The following is a 19,849-nucleotide window of genomic DNA, read 5'->3' as shown; positions in this document are numbered from 1 at the left end:
TCTATTAAATGAGGACAGGTCTCTGCAGGAAGAACTAATATTATTCAGTGGAATAAAACCTGCGACTAGAAGAAGGCAGATCTCTTGACTTCTAGTGTACATCATTTTTCTTTCAGCGCTTAATTCCCATTTACCCCCAGGCTGTTAAACACTAAAGTTCACAGTTATGTAAGTTAGGGAATGCTGTTATTAGTTCTCTTCTGCTTGAAATTTTATGTTAGTATATTTTGGCAGCTCTCATCTTAAACACAGGCAAAACCACAAGAATATTGTTATTTAAACCATTAACAGATTCTGCTTAATTATCTTGCTAATGCTAATCCATGCCTAAGAGGGAGAGAATAGGAGATGGTATCTCCATTCACAAAGGATAATGTAGCAAAATACTGCTAAGAAACTAGGCCTTTCCAGACACTCCTATTGGGCAGAATGATCATGCATTTGAAAGGAACTAGGAAGGTGATGTAATTAACGGTCCACATGTACACATACATATGCACATATTACTGTCTGACCAATATACATATGTGGGTATACCTGTAGACCATCAATTGCATTACAATGAATGTGTATGTTAGGGTGGAGCTTTCCTCTATGATCATGTTTCTCTTTTATTCTTTCTACTTAAATGTTCCCTCAATCCCTCCCCACTGAGCAAAACAATTCATCTCCTGAGTAGAATATAACTGTTGTAATCTTAAAATGGGCAATAGCCCATACAAGACTCAGCCTGGCTCAAGATTCCTGCTGAGCTGGGCTTCTTGTGTTAAGCCAGTTTGATGCAGCAGTTAGGAGGTCCAGGTTTGATTCCCTACTCCTCTGCATGCAGCCAGCTAAGTAACCTTGAGCCAGTTACTGTCTTGTTAGAGCTGTTCTCATAGAGCAATTCTTTCAGAGCTCTCTCAGCCTCATGAGAAAAGCCCTGATAGGGATAGCCTCACCTATCATACAGGGTGTCTGGAGAGGAAAGGAAGGCTATTGCAAGCTGCTTTGAAAATCCTTCAGGTAGTGAAAGTGGGGTATAAAAACAACTCTTCTTAATGAGCAGCTGTTGCAAACAGTCACCTGTAGTACAGAAAAATTCTTACATTTCTTTCACTTTTAAAGTAGTACATCTCCAAAGAAGGATTTATTGGGTATCAGTATTTCATTACCACTCATAAAACTTGGTTCTTTGTCCAAGGTGGATGTTTTTGGAAATAATAAACTGTAAAATTAGAAGTGGTGTAGACATTACCTGTGAAGGAAGTACTAAGAGCTGGTGTAGTAATCATTCTTGTTGGGAAACGGCATTGGTATTTCAGTAAGGAATGCATTATGAGGAGATTGCAGGCAGGATGTAAATCTATACATAGAGTACTGTTATGGAATTTCCCAGAAACTGTGGTCTTCATCCCCTCCCCGGATTTAAACAGTGTTCGTAAACTGATATATATATATATATATATTGCAGTTGCTCCTCTGAAGTGAATGTGCTGAGCGCAAGAGGAACAATGAAGCCTGGAATAAGGCCTGGTACTTTGCATGTGATTTGCACATTTGCATTTTACCATCCATGTGTTTTCCTAAGCATATCATTTCCTTTCAAGACATTTGGATGCATTCATGTTCAAATACTTAATTTATAGTAATTCAAAAATATCAAGCTAGGGAGAAATGTTTCTCTTTGGAAATCCAACACTTGAAAATCAAAAGTGGTACCTGTGTGGGTCCTAGAGAATAATCAAGCAGAGGTTCAGGAGCAGAGCCAGAGAATAGAACCCAGCAGGTTTTGGCCAAGCCATGTGTGTATTTGTGAAATATTTAGAGAAGTAAATAAAATATGACCTCTTTGGCCATTTAGAGGCATAGGCAAGTCCACCTTAGTTAAATGAATAAACCATATTCCTGTTCTTATAGCTGTAATTATACCCTTTTAGGGGATGTTGACTTCAAGGATGTGAAAGGAAAGTTAACAAATGTTGAAGCTGCTATTAATAAGCAAAGGAAATAGAAATCATATTTATATGTGTGGCAAATTGATCGAGCTGAAATGCCAGTTGGAGTCTAGGCAAGATAATTCTTAGTATGGCTTGCCCTAATTCTTATAATAGGTTTATTTGACTCTCTTTTCTTTTTTCTTGCTGCAACTTTATTTACAGTTGTTCACTGTTGAGGTCACTACATGGCTATTTGGTGTGGAGTTGCAAATGGAAAACATTCTGCAAAACATAATAATAATCACTTGATAATTACCATATTTTAATAATAAAATCAGAGTCCAGTAGCACCTTTAAGACCAACAAAGATTTATTCAAGGCGTGAGTTTTTGAGTGCAGACACTGCAGATGAGTGCTTGTACTCGAAAGCTCGCAGCTTGAATAAATCTTTGTTGGTCTTAAAGGTGCTACTAGACTCTGATTTTATTCTGCTACTGCAGACCAAAACAGCTACCCATTTGAACATATTTTAATAAATTCTAGTCCAGTGAGACATGTCTCTTGTGACATCATCAGTAATTAATAAGGCGGCTACTTCTCAACTTTCTCCCACCCCACTTTCCTATTGGCTAAACATTTTGAGTTTAGTTTATTCTTTGTGTCCACACGCACTGATGTGTGTGGATGGATGGCCACCTGACTGATAAGATTTAGGTGCAATAATGGGTTCAGGAGTTCTCAGTGCCACTGGAATGGGTGGTCAAGGACTGCATCAGCTGCCCACACATCACTCTAACTGCATGATTTTTATTTGTGGGTCCTGCTGGTGCATCGGCATGTGCAGATTGCCTCTCTGCATTTCAGGTACTAGTTAACCAAAATAGGGGTCTCGTTCACCCAGAGTGAGACTGAAGGGACATCCACTCAATAACCCTAGCTAGGAATTCTGCTTGGTTTGGTGCAGGGCCAATCACATCTCCTTGAAGACAAGTTATCTACTCTTAAGTCTCTCCTCTCAAGGATCATAGGCAATAAAAATGTACTGTCAAAATTGCTGAACCGTCTTAATTTTGCAAAGTGATTCCTTTGGGGGTTGCTTTGTTGTGCTCAGCTAACTCACACCACCACCAATATTTCTTCTCCCCACATCAGTATTGCACATGTTCTACGAGAGGACTTGCAGGTTTGGCTCAGTTTTCTGGTTCACTTCAATGGGGTTTCTATATGGCAGTCACCCATTACCCTTGGTGACTCCTTGCAGTTTCACATGGGTGCATCTGGCAACCCGGGTTTATTTTCAGAAAGATCGTTGGGTCAGATTATGCTTTCAGATTAGGCTATGTTCATATGGAGTAGTGATAGTGAAGGTCATCCTAGTTTTTCTCTTGTTTTCCGGCAGGCAGGTGATAAGCATTACCATCCGAGCTGTGCACGATGCAGCAGATGCAGCCAGATGTTCACCGAAGGAGAAGAAATGTACCTGCAAGGTAATAAAACAGCATCTGTTATTTTTATCAGCTGTTGGAATTCCTGGAAGAGCAACATAAATTAGTTTGAAATAAATAAGATCAGCCTTGAAGAGGTTTAACCTTTTCTCCTTTTTAAACAATTACAAATTTAATATCAACTCAGTATGTATTACATTTATATGCATTTGATAACGACAGTTATTACTCATTTTACTCAGAGAAAGTTTTTAAAAGCCCCAATTACTATTTGTGTTCCAGTAGTGTGTGATTCAGAATTTACTCATTTACCGTGTTGGTCTGAAGTAGCACAACAAAATCAGAGTCCAATAGTACCTTTAAGACCAACAAAGATTTATTCAAGCTGTGAGCTTTCGAGTGCATGCACACTTAGTCTGAAGAAGAGTGCATGCACCAAAAGCTCATGCCTTGAATAAATCTTTGTTGGTCTTAAAGGTACTATTGGACTCTGATTTCATTTACCATGTTATTGCCAGATTCAGCATGACACTCATTATAGAATCATAGAATCATAGAATCATAGAGTTGGAAGGGGCCATACAGGCCATCTAGTCCAACCCCCTGCTCAACGCAGGATTAGCCCTAAGCATCCTAAAGCATCCAAGAAAAGTGTGTATCCAACCTTTGCTTGAAGACTTCCAGTGAGGGGGCGCTCACCACCTCCTTAGGCAGCCTATTCCACTGCTGAACGACTCTGACTGAGAAAAACTTTTTCCTGATATCTAGCCTATATCGTTGTACTTGAAGTTTAAACCCATTACTGCGTGTCCTTTCCTCTGCAGCCAGCAGAAACAGCATCCTGCCCTCCTCCAAGTGACAACCTTTCAAATACTTAAAGAGGGCTATCATGTCCCCTCTCAACCTCCTTTTCTCCAGGCTGAACATTCCCAAGTCCCTCAACCTATCTTCATAGGGCTTGGTCCCTTGGGTCCAGATCATCTTCGTCGCTCTCCTCTGTACCCTTTCAATTTTATCGATGTCCTTCTTGAAGTGAGGCCTCCAGAACTGCACACAGTACTCCAGGTGTGGTCTGACCAGTGCCGTATACAATGGGACTATGACATCTTGTGATTTTGATGTGATGCCTCTGTTGATACAGCCCAAAATGGCATTTGCCTTTTTTACCGCTGCATCACACTGCCTGCTCATGTTTAGTTTACAATCCACAAGTACCCCAAGGTCTCGTTCACACACAGTGCTACCTAGAAGCGTATCCCCCATCCAGTAGGCATGCTTTTCATTTTTCTGACCCAGATGCAGAACTTTACACTTATCTTTATTAAATTGCATCTTGTTCTCATTTGCCCATTTTTCCATTGTGTTCAGATCTCGTTGAACTCTGTCTCTATCTTCCGCAGTATTTGCCAGTCCTCCCAATTTGGTGTCATCTGCAAACTTGATGAGTAGTCCCTCCACCCCCTCATCTAGATCATTAATAAATATGTTAAAAAGTACCGGGCCGAGCACCGAACCCTGAGGTACCCCGCTACTCACCTCTCTCCAGTCTGATGAAACACCATTCACAACAACTCTTTGAGTGCGGTTCTCTAACCAATTCCCTATCCACCTAACGATCTGAAAATCCAGATTGCAGTCCTTCAACTTATCCATCAGAACATCATGGGGAACCTTGTCAAAAGCTTTACTAAAATCCAAGTAAATGACATCAACCAAATTTCCCCGATCCAGCAAACCTGTTACTTGGTCAAAAAAGGAAACTAGGTTGGTCTGGCAGGACCTGTTGGAGACAAATCCATGCTGACTTCCTTGGATCACCAAATTGTCCTCCAGATGTTTGCAGATCGCTCCCTTTAATATCTGCTCCATTATCTTCCCCACAACAGAGGTCAGACTCACTGGTCTGTAGTTTCCCGGGTCATCCTTCCTCCCTTTTTTGAAGATCGGAATAACGTTTGCTCTTTTCCAGTCCTCCGGGACATCTCCAGTCCTTAAAGAGGTTCCGAAGATGATGGACAAGGGCTGTGCAAGTTCTCTGGAAAGTTCTTTGAGTACTCTCGGGTGCATTTCATCTGGACCAGGGGATTTGAACTCATCCAGTGCAGCTAAATGCCTCTCGACCACCTCTCTATCCATGTTAACCTGCCACCCAGACACTATCCTTTGGGTACAGCCATCTCTAGATGTGCCTAAACACTTTGACCTGTGGGAAAAAATAGATGTAAAATAGGCACTAAGCCTTTCTGCTTTCTCTGCATCTTTCGTTAGAGTTTGTCCATCCGCACCCAACAGCGGCCCTATTGCCTCCTTTACTTTACGTTTGCTCCTCACGTAACTGAAAAATCTTTTCTTGTTACAATGGGCTTCCCTGGCCAATCTTAGCTCACTCTCAGCTTTGGCCTTTCTTATGATTGATCTACAGTGCCTAGTAACCTGTAGGTACTCTTCTTTAGAGCTCTGTCCTTCCCTCCATTTCCTGAACATTTTCCTTTTCTTTCTTAGTTCCTCTTGAAGTTCTCTGTTCATCCAAATAGGCTTCTTAGAGCTCCTGCAGTGTTTTCGTATTTCTGGAATAGTCATTGATTGAGCATGCAATAGCTCTTGTTTGAGTAGCGCCCACCCTTCACATGCTCCCTTCCCTTCCAGCATTCTCGTCCATGGTATGACACTCATCATGTCTCTGAGTTTATTAAAGTTTGCCCTACGAAAATCCAACATCCGCGTCTGGCTACAAGCTTCCTTGGCTCCCCATCTCAAAAGGAATTCTATGAGGACATGGTCACTTCCCCCTAGGGTCCCCACCTCCTTCACCTCATCCACCAACTCTTGCCTGTTGGTCATTATTAAGTCCAGTATGGCTGAACCTCTTGTGGGTTCATCTACCATTTGATAAATGAAATTATCAGCCAGGCAGGTCAGAAACTTGCATGACTGAGGACCCTTCGCAGAGTTTGTTTCCCAGCACACATCTGGGAAATTGAAGTCACCCATGATGACAAGACATCTGGGAAATTGAAGTCACCCATGATGACAAGACATCTGGGAAATTGAAGTCACCCATGATGACATACAATTATGTATGTTCTGGAGACAAGCAGAAAGAAAGTGTGGTCAAAGGAACAGGCAGTCTCCAAATGAGCCACTCAGGAATGCTGGAGGAGATTATGTGAAAAATATCAGGATAATAACACAATCCCACCTTCATGCAAAGAAAAAAAAGACCCACTCGGTGCTGCAAAGTGCCATGGAGCTGAATGGGACGTTTTGTGTTCCTAACCCATCTATACAGGCCTGGCCTGGCATTGCCGCTGATGGGGCCCTGGGGAAAAAGGGGATGTGGATATTTCCGTGTTCCCTTCCCGCAGGGCAACGGAGGCCCTAAAGCGGGCCAGGTGGTGAAGAGCCAGCGCCTATGTTGTGTGGCAGCAGGGATTAGTCCCATTGCCATACAGGCACCGGCCCAACCTTTTCTGCCCATGCGGAATCAGTAACAGTATTCCAAATGAGGCCCTGACATTGATTCTTGTGGGACCCAACTACTTAATTCCCTCCATTGTGAGAACTGTTAGTTTATTCCTACTTCTAGCTTTCTATCATTTTACCATTTTATAATCTGAACAACAAACTGTCCTCTTATCTAATGGTTATTAAGATTATATGGTCTTTAATGAGGTACCTTATCAAACATCTATTGACAGTCCAAATGTGTAATCTCTACTGGGTCACCATTGTCTACATGTTTGTTCACTTTCCCGAAAAAACTACAAAATTTTGCTGAGGCAGGACTTTCCTTTGCAGAAGCAATGCTGATTTTCCGTCTAATAATCCTCCATTAAACCCTCTTTGTAATTTGAAAATGATTCAGCAAATCTATTCATTGAAGTGGGAAATATAAAATATGTGCATTTTAATTCATTTCTTTTGAGGATTAAACTAGAAAAAATAGGATGTTACATTTTTTTTACATGTCTTTCCCCCCCCCCCCCTCACCACTAAAGTATAAAGTGGAGGGTATAGGGGTGGGCTTTTATATCAAAAGGGGTTTGTGGGAAAAGGCACTGGACATTCATAGCTCCTACATCTCAGTCCACTCCTCCAGAAATTATTCCAACTGTGAATAATGTGCCCAGAATACCCAGCTGTGGGAAAGTAAGTCTTGGAAAGGCTCCTTTGAGTTCCTTTCTCTGTTCAAAAGAAACAGGAACCCCATTTTATCCCACTTTTGTTTGGCTGTATTGAGCATATTATGTCCTAAAATTATTCCTCTTGTGCTGACATCTTGTTGTTTCCCCTCCTGCTAGGTTCCACAGTTTGGCATCCCGATTGTAAACAGTCCACTAAGGGAGAAGAAAAGCTACGGGTAAGACAAACAAGTATGGAAGGGATACACTCAGCTGTAGTAGCACTCCTAGCTACAATACTTGTGGTAACACTTTCTTGCCTCTGGACAGCATGTACTTTGTTACCCCATGGATTGCTTACTAAGTTCTATGGCACACATATTTGACAGTGTTCCTCCCATCTCATACCCAGGCAAGTAACCTGTCCTGTATCCTGTATCATTGCTCCAGTAAATGCTTCTGAACAGGATTTGTGTGGCATTTTGATTATGCTATGATTGTTGTCAGTATTGCCCTACGTATGTGATTTAGGAGATAAATTCTCTGCCACTTAGCCACTCTTACCCCTCTGTTGTTCATTTGTGAAAATCAGGCCTTCTGTCATTTGGATGCCTTTGCTTTGACAGGACTTTTTGTTATCTTGGGGCAGACGCTTTGACTTCTGTAAAAGAAAAAACTACCTATTGAGAAGGTAGATAGACCACACAGCCCCCCTCCCCACACACACACACCTATTTTCCATAAATTCAATAGTGTCCAGTATTTAGTGCATCATGCTGACTCACTTTTGCAAGAAATTGTTAGGAGTTAGTGCATTGGGTTGTATCTAGAACCGTTTGCATGAGCTAATTTTGAGCAACTAACACATTGCTAGTTTATATGTGTTATACATTTGCAAGGAATTTTTCCCCTTCACATTTCTACTGAATTTCTGGTACTCCCCAAGTCTAGTGATGTCACTACTGCTAATGGGCCAAGAGCTTTTAATTGTGTTGTAGCAACCACAACAACTCTACTGTGGTTTCAAGCATCTTCTGGCTAATTCACAGTGACCTTTCAGAATCCCATCTAGTTTACTCCTAGCTCCCCAGGAAACTGCACATGTTCCATCCAAGTATCTCTTCTTGTACTTTCTTGCACATGCAAGTACTTGCTTTTTAGCTAAAGCTAGTTCAGTGTGCCAAAACACTCAGATCCAAAATGTAAGAAATGTTTCATGGGAGTTGCTAGCCATAGAAGGTTCTTAATGCTGCGCAGGAGTCAGGACCAGATTCATGCTTCCCCCCCCCCCAAAAAAAAACAAAACTAAAAGACATTTAATGTTAGTCTGGTTGTTGTCGAAGCAGTTTCTGCATTCCTCATTGTTTTCTGTCTTCTGTCTGTAACTGGGTCCCACGCTGATCAGAGCTCTCAGTGGTTTAGATGCTAGGCGGAGTCCATAAAAACAATGATTGCTTAAAATGTGTTCCCTTTGGATCGTTTCATAGAGTGCTGCTGATGCCAAAATAAGCAGGAAATAAAGCAACTCTGTGCATAAGTGCACGGTGGCCTGCCAGTAGACGGTTCTGTTGTTAGAAGCATGTGTTATTGATGAAATACTGCAAGCTGTTTGATATCCATTTGATTTTAAGGAGCTATCCATTTTTATTGCAATAGCTTTTCTTTACTTGAATATGTATCTAGGGGAAACCTTTGCCTTTTTCACCCTTCCTTTCCTTTTTATGTTTCATGGCAGCATTCCTCATCTGATTGCCTTTATACAAAGAGTTTGATACTTCGTAGACCACGCTATTCAGAGGTTTGCATTTGTGCATTTGTACAAAAAATAATAATAATCAGCTTCTCTGTAGAAGGATCTCTGGATTCTTCACTTGTTTGTAGCCACTGCTGTTGCTACTGCTTTTCCCATCCCTCCACTCCAGGGTTTCTTATCCTCACTTTCAACTTGAACACAGTCTTATTCACTGGCATAAAGCATGCCTGATTTTGAATTTCCATACACAGTATTGTCACAACTGCCATTTTTGTTTCCCAAAAGACGGCATTCAAGAAGAACTGTGATGCTGTCTGTTGCTAATGTAATTATATGAAAGGGGTTATGGAAATCAACATTTCTGGATAATTAATGCTTGGCTGTGATACTGATTATTTGTGGTATGGCTCCCATGCTAAGCCCTGAGGAGCAAAGTGGAAATTAGTTCAATAAAACACCTTATTTCATTTATATTAACTTGTTCCAATGGCGGTCATGAATCTGTTTAGTTTGTGTCTTTGTTGAATGCATGCAGACAGGTGAGCATTCAACATTCTGTGGATAGGTAGTAGATGATGTAAAAGACCTCTACCTTAAATCTTGGACAAGATCACATAAGATCAATGTTGATAGACCAGCTCAATATAAGGCAGCTTCATGTGTTCCTCCATTCTGGCATCAAGATTAACAACATAAAATATGGCTACAGAGTAGGAAATCTAGACCAATGCTGCATCAGATAAAACGGGTATGTTAGATGTAGTCTTCACTCTGCACATTCTCCAGATGATTGTTCACCACTCAGATAATTATTTGTACTCTTATCAAGCCATTTATCTCTTGGATGAAGAGGACAAAACAAATGCCATGACTACATTATTCTCCTGCCTAGTCTAGGTGGCAGCAATGGTACAGATGCCCTGCAATCGGCTGATAGTACTGTCTTCAAGTTCCATTTGTGATTGGGCAGAGTAGCTTCTTTCTATGCATGCTGGAACCAAAACAAAGAAATTAGCCCTTATTACAAGTTTACATCTACTGCAAACACTAGTCTAAATTCTGCTAATAAAACCAGGCAAATTTCTAATTTATTCTTTAGCTCTCAGAGATTATAATTACAGGGGTGGAAGTGTCTACATAAATAAAGTAGCAGTTCTAGCACTATTTATCCAAATTACCTGGATTATCTAAAATGGGATTAAGAAGTGACAAACCATGCTGGTGACACAACAGTATATAAGCATGGGTCCCACAAAGGGCATCTAGTTTCTCCTCTATTCTGTCCTGATGCTAGGTCCTACTTTCCTTCCTTCTGGCAGTTTCCATAGCCTTTCCACTTTCCCTAGTTCCATATCTTCCATCCAGTCACTACCCTACTTTTATCCGCACTCCAATCTTTAGCTTTTCTACCTTCCCCCCTTTTCCTGCTCTCCTCCTTCAGCTCCTTCTCCTTTTATCCCCTCTCCCTTCTTCCTTTCCTTCCTTCCATCTTTTACATTTTTTGGTTTCTCTCCCTCTCTCCCTTTTAATTGACAGAAACCAAGGCTTGGGAAACTCAGCAATATCGTCATGGTTGTATCACACAGAACAAAGTCTTGTGATGTCTTAGCAGGGATTAGTCTCTGAAAAGATACAGACATTGCTTTTATTACTTGTTCTTCTAGTTTAAGATTTAAGATTTTTTGGCAAACCTAGGGCATTGTACAGGTTTGTAGAAAAGTTCCTCCTCTTCTATTTTTATCCATCTTCCTTATTTAAAGGGGGAGGAGGAGGAGGAGATGATTAGAAGTCCGCACTCCTAAGGACTACACCAAGAAAGGAAAATCTAAGCTGGGAAAATGTGAAGAGAGGTAAACACTTTCAGAGCCAGTTTGGCATAGCAGTTAGGAGTGCAGACTTCTAATCTGGCATGCCGGGTTCGATTCTGCTCTCCCCCACATGCAGCCAGCTGAGTGACCTTGGACTCACCACAGCACTGTTAAAGCTGTTCTGAACAAGCAGTGATATCTGGGCTCTCTCAGCCTCACCCACCTCACAGGGTGTCTGTTGTGGGGAGAGGAATGGGAAAGCGACTGTAAGCCACTTTGAGCCTCCTTCGGGTAGGTAAAAGCAGCATATAAGAACCAACTCTTCTTCATCTTTCTAATTCAGTGGTTCTCAACCTTCCTAATGCCGTGACCCCCTTTGGGTCGCCGAGGCCAGTATTGTGCCGCCACTGCCAGCACAGTGGCCTTGGCGACCCAGAGGGGGTCGCAGCATTAGGAAGGAAAGGAAAGGGGGAAAGAAGCAAAGAAGAAAGGCAATGTAGGCTCGAAGGCAATGTAGGCAACACTGGGGCTATTCCCCCCTTCCACCCAGTGGTGCCCCTCCTGCCTGCCAGCACAGCCACCTGAGTGGGAGTCCTGAAGGTGGTGCGGATGAGACCTGGGCATTTCCCCCACCGGCAGCCACCCGAGTGAGAGACTTAAAGGTGGTGCATGCAAGGCCTAGTTGTTCCTCTTCCTGCCTGCGTGCACAGTCACCCGAGCATGAGGCTTGCAGGTGGATTCAGGCCACGTGCAGGCAGGTAGCTGGCGCCCACAGTGCCTAGGCTGGGGCTTGCTTCCCCTTTCCTCCCAGCTCCCACCCACCACACGGGTGGCGGCAGACTCAGTGACCCTTGGGAAAAGGGTCCATCGACCCCCCTATTGGTCGTAACCCCCAGATTGAGAACCGCTGTTCTAATTTATCCTGTGATTTCCAGTGGGGCTGCAAGGTGTTCTGAAGAGCTGTTGAGAGTTTTATGTGACCACAAAGTTGGACTTTAGTGTCAGAAATTGATATACAGTTGTGATTGTATGTACAGCGCATTTTTTAGTTAAGGTGATCCACTGTTTATATCAAGTCTCATATGTGAGACAGAGTCTAGCAAAGTCTGGAATCTTGGTGACTACCTGGAAATAAACTCAATTGAAAACAGTAAATGAAGTTCTATTATTGATTAAATGGAGCTATTGTGTCTCTCTTTCTCACTTTTCTTTAGTCTTTTGTAAGGCAGTTTTACACATATCAGGTTCTTTTGTTTAGTATTGGTGCAGTTGGCTGAACATAATCCAGCATGCTAGGAAGCAGCTTTTGATTAGAGGAAATTCTGATTTTTCTAGCTCACTGGGCTATTGTTGGTTCACACTAAGGATATGTTTAGCTCAATCTAAAATAATATGTGAGGTTGAATCTGCAAAACCAATATTTAGGTCTCTTGAAAAGTACAGTTTCATGGCTGTCTTAATTGTAAGCCACTTTGAACTGGACTCTATGACATAGATATCTCCTACGTAAATAAAGAAATGACAGAAGTTTTCCATTCTTACATCCCCAAATAACATCATCTAGCAAAAGAAACTATAACTTCTGGAAAGTGCTTCTATGCTGTAGCCTGGATTTTATAGTACAGCAGTGTTATAGTGTTCTGTTTGTGGTTGCGCACATGTGCATAGGTTTGAAGGGGTTGGGGGAGTTTGTGTTTCTATGCCCAATTTGACCATCATAAGCATCTAACTGTTGTTGACATGGTTGCATACTGAACTGGTTGTCAGCAGTGGTTGCCTGCCCTGAAGAACTTCTTATAGTGGTGAGTGTATAACCTTCTTCAGCTGAAATGCCTTCATGCTTGGAGATGCTTCTACTGATTTCCAGTTTGCTATGCAGCTGTCAGAGTGTGACAAAATGTCATTGTAAGTTTTGGAGTGGTGGTTCTTTGTCAACATGAGTTGCTTTGTTGAGCTTTGTTTTTCTTTTTTAGTGGAGCATGGTTTTTGCATTTTTAATTACACGTGTCCATCCACTATCTTTTAGCACCCATTCTTTATTCCTACCCAGGCTCGATACTCCCTATCAAAGGACTTTTCCAGATGATAGCCAATAGGCTTTATTTGTTTGCACCTGGGAACAAAGAACTGGGAGAAACAGGCAGTGAATATTCAAGCATAACTAGCATGCTAAAGTTTTGTTTCATTTTGAAAGGCCATTTTGAGCTGTGTAACCCCTAAGAGATTGGCACTTAAGATCTAGACTACACATGGGAACTCTATGGCATTGTATTTAGTGTGTGTGTGTGTGTGTGTGTGTGTTGGGGGCTTTGCTGCTTGTTGAATGGGAAGAAGCCATTAGAAGAAATACCCCATAACCAATAATTCTTAAAGTTCATGGCCTTATGCAATGGAGAATTTTACATTGATTGCATTGGGTCCCTAATAGGTTTAATGTCCTTTTAAAATGATAGAGCTAAGAGAGCAAAGGCCGTTGTATCCCACTGTTATCAGTGTTCCATTCAATATTGCTGATCTGGAGATTGCACTAAAGTATTTTTTTACAAACTGTGTATGTGTGGCAACCAATAAAGAGCAATTGTCGAGTAGATTTTAATGATCCATTCCTTCATCTCACTTCTGCCTCTATGGACATTTTCTTTTGTGCTGTTATTAGCTATGTTAAGTGACCACAGAATAAATTCAAATCAAAAACAAACTATTCCTTCCTCCCGTAGCTGTTTTCACCACCTTGTATAATGAACTCCATCAAAAAACTAAGGCAGGTACTGTAAAAGCAGCACTGGCACTCTATGATTCTACTCATGCATCCCAGATGATTCGATGTTCAAGGGTTTGTTTCAGATATGGTGCCTCCCATACTGTTCCACAGAGCATGACTTGAACATCTGTAATGTTGAAGCAGGCAGCTATCACATCATTGTGTCAGAATGATGCAGATGGCTCCAGTGCTTTTAGAAATTACCTGTCTGCAGTGCATGGCAAAGCCAATGTTGAGTTGAAGCAGCCGTATCATCTATTAAGATGTGAACCAGTCCAGGTTTCAGAATGAATTCTGAGTAATGAGGAAAAAGAGTTTCTTACCAGAGTGTGCTTTTCATATAGTATGCCTTGAGTGACAAAACTGAAAAGGCATATATTCAGTGTTTAAAAGGGAAGTGGGGACACTTGCTGTTAAGTCAAAAGATTGAAAAAAGGAAGCAGGGGGGGACTAGAGCAGCAATCAGCATTTATAAAAAGGTAAAGGTAAAGGTATCCCCTGTGCAAGCACCAGGTCATGTCTGACCCTTGGGGTGACGCCCTATAGCGTTTTCATGGCAGACTCAATACGTGGTGGTTTGCCATTCCCTTCCCCAGTCATTACCGTTTACCCCCAGCAAGCTGGGTACCCTAAACAAAGTTGCATCCATTTTAGTGGGTTTAGGATAAGCTGCCCATCCATTCCGACTTCCATGGGATACTCACGCGTTCCAGGACATTGTCCTACATCCCGCCTGGATCCTTTAAGTCCTGCTTCCACCTCCTCTTGTGGTGCCATGGGCCATGGTCCAGCCAGAGCCTCCTCCCTTTCTCCCTCCCTCCCTCCCTGGCCAGCAGGATGGCTGGCAGTGTCGCTCTACCCTGGCTGGCCCTATGGATGGCCTGCGCAGGCGCGTCAGGCAGAGGTCCCCACCTGACATGCACCGATGGATGCCGTGCAGGTGCACAAGGGCTTACGGGCTCGTGAGGTGATGGTGAGCCCAGTCAGAGGGAGGGACGGAGGCCGCCATGGCTGCTGCCGTGGCGCCGCATCCCATCTTACCTCCCTTCAACTCTGGTCACCTTCATTTAGGAGGATGTAACTGTTTAGCATGGTTCCTGTTGGGTTACTTGCTTATTTTTTAGTAACTCTGAATTTAGTGGGACTTGGTAGGCAGATATAGAATTCAGTTGTGGTGCTGTAAAATGGAGGATAACTCCAAAGGTTGTGTTTCAGCAAACATAGTCTTGGTGTCTACAGGCAGTGTTACAGCAAACATTAGAAAACAAGCCAAACAAAACATACTGTTTTCGAGCACTCACAATGTATCGTTTTAGGAGAAGATATAAATTCTTTACAGATGCCAGACTATTTGGCAAGTTTTCCATACAGAAGAATCAAAGAACTGGAACAAGAAGCCAGAATCTTAATAAATGGAATGCTTACAAAACAATCCATTAAAATAGGTAAAGGCACCAGACAAGGATGTCCTTTGTCTCCATTGTTATTTAACCTGGTACTGGAAATGCTGACAACTAAGATAAGAGCCACAGAGGAGATCATGGGAATCAAAATAGATGATCAGGAATTCAAATTAAAATGTTATGCTGATGATGTAGTGTGTACTGTCATGAACCCAAAAGCGTCAATTCCCCCTCTCCTGGAACTATTGAAAGACTTTGGACATTACTCAGGGTACAAAATAAATAAGGATAAAACAAAAATCGTTTTACAGGGAGCCACAGATCTCGAAGTGCAAAATATCAACCGAAAAACCGGATGTGAGACAAATCCCAAATGGGTGAAATATCTGGGAATCTATCTAGACAAAGAATTCCAAGAACTCTTCATTGGTAACTATGAAAGACTCTGGAAGAACATGCAACTGGATATCAAAAGATGGAACGAGTTAAAACTGTCCTGGTCAGCTCGAATGGCTACGGTCAAGATGAACCTGTTGCCTAAATTCAACTTTTTGTTCCAAATGTTACCAATAGTGGTCCAGGAAAAAACGCTAAGAAAATGGCAATCAGCGATTAACAAATTTATTTGGAGTGGAAAAAGGCCAAGAGTTGCTTTTAAAATACTTCAAGACGTGAAGGAGAGAGGAGGCCAAGGTGTACCCAATTTAAAACTATACAAAGACGCAGCAACACTTACATACATAGTGGACTGGATACGGGAACCGCACTCAAGAGAATTGGTATTTGAAAGAAAAACTATGGGTAACAGTTTTCATGAAAGACTATGGCCAGCAGGGAAACAAAAACAAAAAGTAGTAGCAAATACCTGGACTAGTGGGCTTATGAATGTATGGTCAAGATATAATAAGAGACTTTCCCCCACACCATCAATATTGAAATCGCCAATTGAGGCACATTTTGGTAAAGCTCAACAAAAAAGGTTGACCTGTATTCAGTACAAAGACTTAATATCAAAGACTGGTAAGCTTAAGGATATACAAACAATAAAGGATGAAGGAGTAGAAATTCAATGGTTAGAGTACAACCAACTAGTATCCAGATTTAAAGCAGAGTTCCAGCAACCGTTAAATCTAGAGGCCCCAATACCAGAGTTTGAAAACTTAGTAATCCAAGATAAACCACATTTACAGGGCCAAATATATAAACTGTTACTAAGGTACGAGACAGAAATGGAACGGGTAAAGCCATGTATGATCAAATGGATGCAAAATATTGAGACTAATGTGACAATGGAACAATGGGAGTTAGTATGGTCTAGAATACCAAAGTATACCAACAGTCAAATACTTAAAGAAAATTGGTACAAAATGTTTTATAGGTGGTATGTAACTCCAAAAGTGATCGCTAAAATTGCCAAAAATTGTAACAACAAATGTTGGAAATGTGATGATAAAGTAGGTTCTTTTTTTCATATGTGGTGGAGATGTGAAAAAGTTTATAAGTTTTGGGCAAAAATACATACTATTATGCAGAAAATGTGGGGTCTTAGATTCCCTATGAAAGCTGAAGCTATGTTATTAAGTGTTCCTCCTCAGTGCCTCCCAACCCACACACAGAGCTTCTTCTTCTACGCGACGACGGCAGCAAGACTAGAATTGGCCAAGAAATGGAAAACGCAAGAACTACCCTCGACAGAAGACTGGCTGAACAAACTAGCTGACTTTGCCAAGATGGCTAAACTGACACTGATAATTAATGGAAAAACAGAAGAGGCCTTTCAAGAACAATGGGGCCCTTACCTGAACTATCTAAAAAAATAACACAAAGGGAATTGAAACAGGGAACCAAATGTATTAAATGAAGAGCATAGTCCTTTTTTTCCTGTATTGACAACATAGATTGCATATATCTTACTGTCTTTAATTTTGGAAAATGAAAATAAAAATAAAAACTTTAAAAAAAAAAAAAAAAGAAGAATCAAAGAACTCACAAGGAAAATGTGATAAAAGTGGATCTAGAGCAACTCTAAGTAAAAAGGAGAGATTGGATTTCAGGAGAGGGTCAAGCTAGGAATGCAATTAAGACAGTAAGGACACATTCTTAAATAGTTCTTTTAGCAAGCAGCTGTAAATCCATGCCTAATATAGGATGAGGACTGTAGGTGATTAAAACAAACAAGCTGGGGTGTCCAGACATATGTCAATTAAGCAAAAGGTTTTCTCTCAGATGAAAAGTGATAACAGGCAAATGAGATTAGGCTGACAGATGACAAAGGGCAGAGCTATCAGAGAACCATTTTGCTAAAGGTCAAAATAAAATAACCCTGATAAGCACACAAAGTCTAATTGCATGGGGTGGAGGAGGGGAACAAGTAAAACAGTTGCAGACAGAGGGGGGAAAAGAAATAGGACCACAGAGCTATGCTGTTTGAGACCTTGTGACCTTATCTGAAAGTTTAAACATTAAGCAGATGCCAAATGTGAATTTATGTGATGCCAAAGACCCAGGCACTACAAATGTTTTTACAGTGAGCTGCAAAACAATACTATAAAATCATTACAAATATTTATTAAACAAAGTGCACCAATAATATATTTAAAACAAAGTAAAAACAACACATATCTAACTGCACATGACATAACAGACCAAATGCGTTTTGACCCACAGGGGTTTTCCTCAGTGGTTTATATAATGTATGAGATGCTCTCTTGTATAAGATCAAAATTTAAAAGGCTTGCTGGATGGCAAAGAAAAATCCATTCGGTGGAGCTCCAACTAGTGTTTCTAAAGTATGTGGTTTGGAGCTCCCCCCTTCTAAAATATGTATTATCTGAGGCCACCACTCTCAGCTTTTGCCTAATTCTACATCAAAACTGCATTTCCATGTGTGGAAGAAAAAATACAGTGACAAAATATTGTTGTTGGAATGTCTTTGGCATGTTCCTGACTGCCTGTGAGTGCAAAACCAGTGTTGTGCCATGACTGGCTAGTCATCTCTGAGATTCACTGTGCTCATTTTTAGAAAGCATTTTGCGGTGCTAGCAAGCTTTCTATCCATGTGTTCAAGGGTCTCTTCAAGGATGTTCTACACATTTTCTGCATGGAAATCAAGTAGGAAAACACACTAAAATATATGTAATGTAGCTTGGGTGAATTTTTCACAATATTTATACTAACAGAAATAAATTCAAAGTTGAAGTAGGAATTAAAACCTCACTGATTTAGAGTACCAAAGTAATAAGACAGAAGACCTATAACATCTGGATCAGATCATGAAAACATTTATACTAGGGTAGATGGTTCTTCATGAGACTCTTGTGGCGCAGAGTGGTAAGGCAGCAGACATGCAGTCTGAAGCTCTGCCCATGAGGCTGGGAATTCAACCCCAGCAGCCAGCTCAAGGTTGACTCAGCCTTCCATCCTTCCGAGGTCGGTAAAATGAGTACCCAGCTTGCTGGGGGGTAAACGGTAATGACTGGGGAAGGCACTGGCAAACCACCCCGTATTGAGTCTGCCGTGAAAACGCTAGAGGGCGTCACCCCAAGGGTCAGACATGACTCGGTGCTTGTACAGGGGATATCTTTACCTTTACCTTTAGGTGGTTCTTCAGTTAGTTTGGCCCAGTCTCTTTAGGACTTTTAAGGGTTAAAACCAGCACTTGGACCCAGAAACTACTGGGATCCAAAGCAGATGTTAAGATTAGAAGCAGGCCAACAAGAACACATTGTAACAATCTTGGTTGTTTGGTGTAAAGGTTGTAAGTGCCTCTAATTAAATGGTATCATCAGTTAATGTAAGAAACTGGGGAATGTCAACATTTGTTTTGATTCTGGCTATTATCAATTTTAGCCCATCACTTTCTGAAAACTAGTGAGACCCCCCCCCTCGAAAGACTTCATAAAAACCCCATCCCATAACAGAACATAGCTACAAAAAAAGATAAAAACAAGATTTTTTGTTTTTTACTAGAGTAGAAATAAATAAAAACTCAAACTGACAGAAAAAATACTGGTTTTAGACCCAGATCTCCAATGCCGTGTTATAGAAGGATAAACCTGCCAGATGTACATTCATAGTCCTGGTGAACAAGCCATTATTAGGTAGATGTACCAAGTACCGCAGGATTAGGGGTTCTGAGGACAGCAATGGGGATCACCACCCTAATGCTTGAACAAATGATGCAAGATGGACAACAGCCCTCTAATAGTCCCTCCATGTTGAAAGAGCCAGCAATCCCAGCACTGCGCTGAGAATTAGCTGTTGCCAAGACTCCATAACTCCTTTGGGAAGGTTTCTGGATCCTGGCTCGTCCCTGGCATGCGGATTTGAAACCTCAGCCCCTGGAAGCGAAATAATGCATCTTTTACCTGATTTCCGATTCTTGCAATGTGCTTTGTAGAAAATAGGATGTTGTTTTCCAAGCAAATCAAAATGAATTTGTGGACAAGCTTCATTACTTGCTGGTTGTGGCACCAGTGGGACACCCAGCTCCTCTGCTAAATCTTGAAAAGCTTGTAGCCAATCCGCACACATCAGAGTTCTGTGGTCCTTCAAATAAAAAAAACCATCTAAGTAATGAGTCCTTCTTTTCTGCTTCCCTCTACTGCCTTATGCTTGGACCCACCTCAACTAGCCAGGA

The 19,849-nt window shown here is 41.5% G+C and overlaps 1 protein-coding gene across 28 annotated transcripts in view; it reads left to right on the top strand.

Moving 5' to 3' along the window:
• The window catches only part of ABLIM1 (actin binding LIM protein 1), a 233,755-nt gene that overhangs the window by 154,220 nt on the left and 59,686 nt on the right, over positions 1-19,849 (top strand). For 20 of the 28 annotated variants that reach the window (XM_077349858.1, XM_077349856.1, XM_077349853.1 and 17 more), the window contains 3 exons: positions 3,319-3,406; positions 7,666-7,724; positions 9,221-9,283. In XM_077349858.1, coding sequence (XP_077205973.1) covers positions 3,319-3,406; positions 7,666-7,724; positions 9,221-9,283 — 210 coding nt within the window. The remainder of the gene's footprint in view (positions 1-3,318; positions 3,407-7,665; positions 7,725-9,220; positions 9,284-19,849) is intronic. The other 8 variants (XM_077349864.1, XM_077349861.1, XM_077349860.1 and 5 more) reach the window with 1 other exon arrangement.

Source organism: Paroedura picta, chromosome 8, assembly GCF_049243985.1.
Source record: "Paroedura picta isolate Pp20150507F chromosome 8, Ppicta_v3.0, whole genome shotgun sequence".
NCBI classification, from domain to species: Eukaryota; Metazoa; Chordata; class Lepidosauria; order Squamata; family Gekkonidae; genus Paroedura; species Paroedura picta.
The sequence above is the reverse complement of the archived record's forward strand: the minus strand, read 5'-3'. Positions and strand labels throughout refer to the sequence as shown.